The 9,656-nt window shown below is 47.6% G+C and overlaps 1 protein-coding gene across 3 annotated transcripts in view; it reads right to left on the reverse strand.

Moving 5' to 3' along the window:
- LOC147465331 (uncharacterized) overlaps positions 1-9,328 on the reverse strand; it is a 42,255-nt gene extending 32,927 nt beyond the window's left edge. For 2 of the 3 annotated variants that reach the window (XM_086519392.1, XM_086519386.1), the window contains exons 1-3: positions 9,105-9,328; positions 8,888-9,003; positions 7,863-7,897 (exon numbers count right to left, since the gene is read on the reverse strand). In XM_086519392.1, the coding sequence (XP_086375518.1) occupies positions 7,875-7,897; positions 8,888-9,003; positions 9,105-9,229 (264 nt within the window). In that variant the 5' untranslated portion in view covers positions 9,230-9,328 and the 3' untranslated portion in view covers positions 7,863-7,874. The remainder of the gene's footprint in view (positions 1-7,862; positions 7,898-8,887; positions 9,004-9,104) is intronic. The other variant, XM_086519400.1, reaches the window with a different exon arrangement.
- Positions 9,329-9,656: the final 328 nt, after the last annotated feature.

A 9,656-nucleotide genomic window follows, 5' to 3' on the forward strand; every position in this document is an offset into this window, starting at 1 on the left:
CCGCATACATTCATGCTCATTCATGAGAGAAACGTGCTCAACATCCAATATGTCATGCCTAGGAAAAGGGATCACATAACAATGTTGACTAAAATACAAGAAACCTTCACGAATGAAACACTCGAACAATGCGTGCGTATCAATCATGCGAACACGTAATACCATAGTTACAGGGGACGGGGGGGACGGGCCCTAGGGCCGGGGAACGGCCGTAACCGGGCTGGGAACGGCTGGGAACGCCGAGGGACGGACGGAAAACGGGACGGACGGGCGAGTCGCAGGGGGGACGGCCGGGGCCGGACCGGGGTCGGACGGACCGGACAGGGACGGCAGGGGTCGGCAGGGGTCGGATTCAAAAAAGTGACCGTTTTTGACCGTTTGCAACGGCTCTATGCAGCCCCAACTGCCATATTTTTTAAGCCTTGGCCCTTGGGAGGCTATAAAAGGCTCCCTTGGGCCTCTTAATACTCATAGTCTCAATGCTCAATGCTCATTCCATTTCCCTCAAGCTCAAGGCTCAAGCTCATTCCATTTCCCTCAAGCTCAAGGCTCAAGTTTGAACTTTGAAGCTCTCCTCTCCCTCTTCTACCCACTTTGAAGCTCTCTCTCTCCACACAAGCTCTCCTCTAACCCTTCTAACTTCTAAGCTCTACTCTCTCGAGTCTCTCCACCATCATGTCATCTCAAGCCAACTCCACTTCTCAAGCCGCTTCTTCTCGAAGGAGGCCCGCCGTGCAAACGTGGTCGTGGTGGGATGAAGTCGACTTTAGCTCGCGTGGCAAAGGTGGCGGTGCAAGACCATGGACGTGCAAGCTATGTCCATACAAGAGATCGGGTGGTTCAAACAAAGTGCGAGCCCATCTTCTTCATGAACCCGGTCACGAGGTGAAGTTTTGCCCTCATGTAGCTCCCGAGAAGAGGTTGGATCTTCTTGAGAAACTCACGGTGTATGAGGTTGCGGAAGCGGCCAAGAGGGGCCATTTTGTTGCCGTTGATCCCTCCGCCACGGCGACACCGCGAGAGCAAAGGGAAGCCAACCTTGACGACATCTCTCGAACCTTCAAGAGCCATGGATCTACACCGTCCTCTTCCCTTCCGCATCGCCAAACCACTCTCAACGAAAATTGGAATCCTAAATTGAAGGAAGAGGTAGATAGGTCGGTTGCCCGATTCTTCTTCCACGACCACATTGCCTTCCATGCTTCGCGGTGAGTTTCCCTTGGCATATGCACATTGCAATCTTCCATTTTGTATTCATAATGGGTTATAATTTCTCAACTCTCCAAACTGACGCAACATGCTCTATTTTGTGTGGATAGGTCTCCATACTTTCGAACCATGGTTACGAAAATAGGGGAATATGGCTCCTCTTATGTGCCACCTTCATCGGAGAGGCTTCGCACCACCCTCCTTGACAAAGAGAAGCTTGCCGTGGAGCAAGCGGCCCAAGCAACAAAGGATTTGTGGGAGACCAATGGCGTCTCTCTTCTTGTAGATGGATGGAGCGACACCCGCAAGCGGTCCATCCACGGGGTGGTGGCCTACTCTCGGGGGGAGATGTACTTTGTGGAGTCACATGATGCATCCGATAGTGGCAAGGCCGCCGAGATGCTTGCTGCGGAGTGGACAAGCACCATAGAGATCAGCGGCCCGGAGAATGTCCTTTGTATGGTTGCAGATGGAGAGGCGTCAAATAGGGCAGCCGGAGCTATCATTGAGGGCATGTATCCCAGCATCCATGTCACATTTTGCATGGCGCATTGCCTCAATAACCTCCTCAAGGACATAGGGAACTTGTCATGGATTTCACCCACCATTGGTGACGCCTCTCGAATTGTCTCCTTTGTGCTCAACCATCAAAAAGTGCGCCATGAATTCTCAAAGAGGAGCCACTTGTCTTTGCTCAAATATTCAGAGACAAGATTTGCATTCAATTGGCTTATGCTAGGCCGCTTGTCTACATGTGGCGGAGCCTTAAGGGACCTCTTTCTCAGTGATGAGTTCCAGGCCATGCCGGAGTCTACATCAGCAGTAGGATTGAAATGCCGAGAATGGGCCGACAACGCCGCTTGGTGGGAGGAGGTGAAGACTCTTGACGCCATGGTCAAGCCTATTCTACACCTACTTCGAGTGGTGGATGGCTTGCAGCCATGCATTGGCAAAGTCTACGAAGCCATGGATCGGATGATAGAGGCACTTGAGAAGCTTGTGCCTGACCCTGTTCAGTATGCGGAGATTCATGGCTTGTGTGAGTCGAGGTGGAATGGATACTACTCTCCACTTCATGCGGCAGCTTATGTGCTTGACCCTGAGTTTCAAGGAAGGCGTCAAGAGACCGACAAGGAGGTGAGCAAAGGATGGCGGCTTGCATTGGAGCGCCTTGAGCCTAGCAGTGACATTAGGCGCAAGATTAGAGACGAGCTACTCAACTACAGGCAAAAGAAGGGCTCCTATGGATGTGTAGATGCACAACTTGATCGCAACAAGATTGGCTCGGTTTTGTGGTGGGAGGACTATGGAGGAGATGGCCCACATTTGCAGCGCTTGGCTGTTCGTGTCCTTAGCCAAGCATGTACCACTAGTTGCTTGGAGCAACTATGGAGTGTGTACAGCCACATTGCCTCTAAGAAGAGGAATCGCCTTGGCGTTCAGAGGGCCAATGATTTGGTGTTTGTGAGCGCTAACTTGCGCATGCTTGCCAAGCGCGTCACACACAAGGCAGATCCTTTCACTGAGTGGGAGATGGCACAAGAGAATCCATCTATGGCCGATACTCTTTTGGAGGAGCTAGAGGAGGATTTCGAGCCTCAATGCGAGCCTCCCGAGCCGGAGCCCTCATATGTTGCTGACGACCTCGACTACGACGACGATGTGGAGATTCAGCAGGCGAGCACTTCTTGAGTTTGATGATCATTGATCACTCGACTCTCGAGTCTAGACTCTTGAGTCTACGACTCTACCTACTACATAGCCCTTTGTACTTTTTGTTATCCTTGAGGCCTCAGGCTTGTCCTAAGTCCTTTAGGCTTTTTGACTCTTGAGCCCTTGTGGCATGCACTTCTCATTTTGTATCCATCGATCATCGATGTTTTATTAGCACATTTCAGCCTATATGACTCGTGTTCTTTGGTCTATTTAGTGTAAATTTATGGTCAAAGTGATGCTCTATGTGTGTAGGTCAAAAAATGCAAAAAAAACTCTCTTTTTTTTTTTGCCGTTCCGACCCCCGTCCCTGTTTCCTGACTTTTGCCGTTCCCGACCCCGTTCCCGACCCCGACCCGCCGTCCCATGTAACTATGCGTAATACTTCCTGTGATGGTTCTTTGGACCAAGGCTCGAGAGCCAAGATCGCTTCTTCCTGAATGATCGAATGGTCCTGTGGAGGTTCTTTGGACGTGGACTCGAAAGCCAAGATCGATTCTTCGTGATTGATCGAATCTACGAGGTTAGCTTTGCTAGAAAAAGCATCCACTAACACTTCATCCTTGTGAACAATCACATCATCTTCATGCAACTCATCATGCTTGTGAGAAATCACATCTTGATCATGCAAATCATCATGCTTGTCCTTGTCATCCAGATCATCATGCTTGCCATTCAAATCATCATGCTTATCATCATCAATCAAATCATCATGCAAATCATTGTGCTTATCATTGTCAATCAAAACATCATGCAAGTCATTGTCAATCAAATCATCATCATGCTTCACACAATTATGCAAATCCTGTGTCATGCTTTGGAGAAGAAGAGATTGCGAGAGTCTCCTTTTTCCGATCATGTTGAATCTGTGCCTGCACTTGAGAAAAGAGTCGCAACATCTCTTGCCTTTCTGCTTTGTTCTCGCGATACAATTCTGCCATTCTTTCTGTGTATTCACGCTCTATGGTTGCCATGTCTTCTTCGTAGGCTTTCCTTTCTGCTTCTCTTTCTTGGTCCAACTCCTCCATAGGAGTTAGTTCAATCTTTGTCGTAGATGGGAAAGGGTCGGCAAAACCTCCTCGTGGGGAAAATTCTTCTTCGCCTCTCTCATGCTCATCACTTCAAAGCGAAGTATCCATTCCGCTTCGAGTGATGACCATTCTGCAATTGTGGGTTCTTGTGGGTTCGTATGGGTCTTGGGTTCTTAAGTCCACGCGGAACTTGGATTCTTGAGGTTCTTGAGGTCCTTGATTCGTGAGAATCTTGGGTTCTTGAGGTTTTCTTTCGCTTGCAAATCGCATTGGAAAAGGATCTTCTCTTCACCCGAATTCTACTCCTTTCTGCGGGCGCACCCCTAGGCGGCCTTGCGCTCACACCAGGGTTGCTTTTTCCCACCTCACGTAGATTGGCCGGCCGCTAAGTGCACGGTCCGCTCTCAATGAGTGAAAAGAGACACAAGGGGAGGCTGGACAAGCCCTTCTTTCTTGGGATTCCTGTCACTCTTCAACAAAACACGATTAGAAATCGCCATGCCCAAGTAAACTTGGGTTCGTGCGATCGCAACAAGCAAAAAAAAATTCTTGTGGTTCTTTCCTTGAGTAATGCAGAACACTTCCAAAGCTCTGATACCAATGTTAGGTGCAGCGAAATGAATGTTGTATTTTCTCAAGATTAGTGATCTTTATTGCTCAAGGTTCCTTTTAGTTCTTAGGGAAAGAGAGCTTTCCGTCTTGTAGAGTGTTGTGGTCACGAACAAAGTGAGTGGATATTGTGCATGCAAGTGAATGAGAGAGAGAAGAGATACGACACCCGCGAGGTTGTAAAACCCTCCTCCGAAGGCCCCACTCTCGTCGGCGAGAGTGGTCTACTTTGATTGCACAAATGCGTACAATGCGAATGCAATGGATTGATGCAATGGGACTATGCCGATGACGACGACGGCAACTTGACGGCTGAAATCTGAGATCTTCTAATCGCTGAATTTCGGGACTGTTTCGGTGGCTGAAAATGACTGTTTTGGCTGCGTTTCCTTGGGCTAAAGATGGGGGAGCTTCTGCAACCGATCTGGGATGTATCTGCTAACTTGCTGAAGGCTGAAAATGCTGTGTATCTGCGGTAGGTTGGGGCTGAAAGTCAAAACGCTGTAGCAAGGCAAAAACGCCAGCAAAAACGCTAGCTTGGCTGAAATTGCCGATGTCAAAACGCTGATTCTGCTGATGCTTTGAAATCCCAAAAACGCTGGGCTTCGGGGGCTGCCTGAAGGGGTCACAAACGCCACGAAATGGGATGATCTGGCAATGGCTGATTCTGGACAAAAACACCAAGAGGAGTGGGAGGTATGGCGATGGGGGGTCATGAGGGGGGGTACTGCTGAGAAGTTACTTGTTGAGCGGGAAGCTCCTGCTGCCTCTTCTGCCAGAAAGTGTGAACTTTGGTTTGCTTATATATTAACTTAGAAAAATTGCCCTACCTACTTTTGTAGGAAAGTCACTTAAAAATAATAAGTGAAAATCCCAATAAATAGGAAAATAGGCTAAATGCACTGGAAAAATCCCCTAACTGATGCTAATGGATTCTGATAGGATTTCTGATCATCATGTTGTGTGCAACCGGAGGATATGCATCTATTGCTAAGTGACTGGGCATGCACAGTCTACGAATAGACTCACAAAAGTGCCAGATCACTGCTAATCTAAACTGACTGAACCCTGCTGTGGCGTAGCTTGTCCACGGACACATAGGGTTGGGATGTGTCACGTGACTCACTCTCTCTCTCTCTCTCTCTCTCTCTCTCTCTCTCTCTCTCTCTCTCTCTCTCTCTCTCTCTCAAGTTGTTTGCAATTTTCTCATGTGTTGCTGTAGATTTCTCCCTTGGAGTGTCCAAGCCTATTAAGTGGTATCAATGCTCAGATGATTCTTCTTCTACGCAGGATCCGATGTCACGTGACACGTCCAACCCTATGTGCCCATGGACAAGCTACAACATGACAAGGGTTTAATTCAATCCAGTCAGTCTAGCTTAGGAAGTGTTCTAGCACTTTTGTGAGTCTGTTAGCAGACCGTGCATGCCCAGGCACTTAGAGTAGATGCATATCCTTTGGTTGCACACAGCATGATCATCAACATTACCATCATAATCCATCAAGAGCATTTTCCAGTGCACAGGACCTATTTTCCCTATTTTTGACATTTTTCACTTATTAATTTTAAGTGACTTTTGTTGGGAACTAGGTAGGGCAATTTTGCTAATGAAGTATATAAGCAACCTAGCGCTAGCACTATCTGGCAGGAGAGGAGAAGGTGCATCAGGCAATTCACTTGCAACAGGCTTCTCTCTCCCCCTCTCAAGCAAGAACCAACCCCCATAGCCTGGCATTTTCAGTAACAAACTCCAACGTTTCCAACCCACACCCCTGGCGTTTTTCAGCATCCATTCTCATCGCCAACAGCCCTAATCAGCGACGCTTGCAAGACTCAGCAGATTCAACGTTCTCAACATTAAGCTTCAATGTTTTTCTCAACAGTAAAACCAGCATTTTCTCAGCCGTAAAACGAGCGTTTTCCTTCAGCAATAAACAGCAGCAAGCAGCGTTTTTTGCAACGATTAAAAGGGCAGCAGGTGGCGTTTTTGAAGCAGCAGAAATTCAGTGAAAAAGACTTAGCCAGATCAGCGTTTTCTATCAGCATCATGTACAGCAGAAGATAGAGATTCAAGTCGTCGCCGTCATCGTCATATCCGCTCATTGCATAATAGCTTTCCAAGTTTGCATCAGTGTCTTGTACTAGATTGTGCAATCAATAGCATAGAGACCTCTCGCCATCGAGAGAGGGGCCTTCGGAGGAGGGTTTGACAACTCCCCGGTGTCGTATTCTTTTCTCTCTCTATCTCTCAGTCTCAGCACCTTCATTCACAGTGTTCATCACTATGTTTGTGATCACTTGCACTCTCTCGGTAAAGAACGAAAGGCTCTCCCTTCCCTAAGTAAAAAGGAACCTTGAGCCTAGTTCGGAGCACTCATCTTGAGCAAAGTTCAACACTCATTCCGCTGCACCTTACATCCAATCTCTTTTCCCAAAACACACATGGGTTCTAGCAGTGAATCTGACACAGAACACTGTTCCACCGATTACCCGTCTTCAGGGAGATGAAGAGCACTCCAATCCTAGCGAAGAAGCACAGGAAAACCCAACGGGAGCCGACCTCCTTCCGTAAAATCGGGAGAAGATCATGGCCCGCTTCTGATGGGAGATCTCGACAGATGGCATACCAACGTCAACTACATGTCGACACAAGTGCCAAACGGATGATCAAGCTCCAAGGACCCGAGATACATAAAGTATCTTAAGAATCATTGACAAGGTTTAGTCACAATGGCAAGATGTTGTTCGTTCACCTCTCAAGTCACTAAGAAGAAGACAGCAAAGCCGAGTGCAGAAACTCAGAACTGTACTCGCAGGAAGAGTTTGACGACACTCTTGAAAAGAGGAAAGAGAATCAACCAGTTGATAAAGCCCACAAAGCATTCTCGGAAGAAGAGCAATTCAAAGGGATATCCTTGCTACCTAGGCCGGAAATCCACTTTCGAGGAGGCTAGTAAATCCAAGAAAAGTGTTCATTTCGAGGGTGACCCCAGCTCTCCGTCTTCACCTTCTTCTTCAAACAATTCCAAGAGTTCTTCTGCCTCTGATTCCAGCAAAGAGGAAAAGAAGCGGAGGAAGACAAAAAAAAGTAAGAAAAACACATCTCAGAGGAAGTCTTAGCAGTTTGGATACAGAGTCCCGGACCGTCAAAGCTTGTGGCATTCCATCACTCAGACTAAGTTGTCAACAAATGAGGTGGGCAAATCTACTTTCTTTGTTTCGTTTACAAATTGTTCATGTTCAGGCCAAACAGATCTGGGGAGAACAGATAATCATTTGAAGAGGCTCAAGTTTCATACTGAGGTCCCAAGTTAAGCCAATGCACCATCAACCACTGCATAAAGGGAAATTTGATTAGCAAAGCCTCTAGATTGACACGAAAAAACCAATTTTAAGAAGGCAATAAAGTCAAAGCCTAACAAGATTGAAATGAAAAAAGTCACCCCCTTTAGATAAGCCAAAGCTTTGTGAGAGAAAATAGGGTAGGTTAGGGTCAAAGAAAGACCACCAATTGTACAACTGTGTGTGTGTGTGTGTGTGTGTGTGTGTGAAGCCTAAAAACACTGGCAATCTTCAATTGGATACATGCATAAAACTAAGAGCAAGGGGTCCTACGTATAGTAGACTCCCACATCTATGCGACCTACACAGATAACCCATGACCCAATAAAATGGGGGTGCCCTCATAAATATGCCACATCAACATAAAATTGAGACCTGACCTCTAAATAACAGAGGAGTAAAGGTCTTGCCTCTTGCCAACTAACCAAGTGGGCACATACATGGCTGTAAAGGCATAATACAGGTACGTACTACGTCTAGCTTGCATTAACCGGGATAAAACGACCCTTACTCCCTAATCTACTCCTGGGAGATACATGAGCCCCCACCAGACAAGAAGTGCAACTCTAACAAAGTTACTTAATACATGTACCAAAATTAGAATTGCATACCACCAATGAAAGCAATGTGTGGTTGGCTACATGTGCACTACTTTCAAAAAGATGCCTAAATGAATCTAGTATAAGCCTAGACACACCCTCCTTAAAGGGAAGTGAAGGTATAGACACATGTCACTCGAAAATATAATTCTCAGCTCCGTGCCAATATGGGTCTTCCGCGTGAGAGCATTGCCATCATTGTAGCTTTGCATATCTGTTAGCTGTATCCACTTAATGAGAGAAAGGCTGTCTCATTTCTTGAGCACGAACCGATACGTATATAAAAACCAAGAGACTGCCACATGTATATGCTCAAATTTAAAGACAAGAAACGGAGTCAAGGCAGTTTTTCCATAGGGAACAGTGTTGTCAGGATGGCAAACCTGCAAGAAGAAAATGGGAGGGCATCCATGGACTGCGATGACATGAAAATGGCGTAGTTGTACTTGGCGAGCTGAAAATGGGCACGTGAGAAGAGAGACACAAAATCCTGCGCAAGCTGATTGAAAGCGGGAAAGAAGCAGCAATCAGGAATATTCGTCGTTTGCTTTGAATGAGAGAGAGAGAGAGAGAGAGAGAGAGGGAGGTAAGCAAGTAAACCTGGAAGGTCGGAGATGGGTAGAAAGGGGACTTGCAGAAGGTCGACTGGGACGCGTGGAGGAGGAGGAAACTGCTCTGTATAATCTGCATACCCTAGAAGCGCATGTCCTTGTTGCGCCTCCCATCTCTGATAGTCTCCAACTTCAAATTTCAGACTTCATTTCTCGAGTGGTGCTGCCCTCAAGTTTCAAACCAACCAGTGTATTTTCAATGCGTCCAGGATTAAGTGGAGGGGTTGAACGTCACACATTATAAGGAGTATGAGCCTCCTGAAAACGGCCACGGGAGGGGACCCCCCACCTAAACACGCTAGCCTCACTCTACGCACTCGTGCCCGTGGGGACTCCACGCAAGGTTCCCCAGGGCACGCTATGACCCTCCGTGAGTGCGGCGGAGCCTGAGGCTACGTGGGGCTAGGGACCCGGAACGCAAGACCCGCGAAACGCAACACAGCCGTCGACCCATGGAACGCAACCACGCCCGAGCCGGGCCCACCTGAGCCGGTCCCGTCCGAGCCAGGCCCCCTGGAAGACAACACCTCGACCCGAGCCG

Source organism: Adiantum capillus-veneris, chromosome 1, assembly GCF_014529385.1.
Source record: "Adiantum capillus-veneris isolate H3 chromosome 1, ASM1452938v2, whole genome shotgun sequence".
Classification (NCBI taxonomy): domain Eukaryota; kingdom Viridiplantae; phylum Streptophyta; class Polypodiopsida; order Polypodiales; family Pteridaceae; genus Adiantum; species Adiantum capillus-veneris.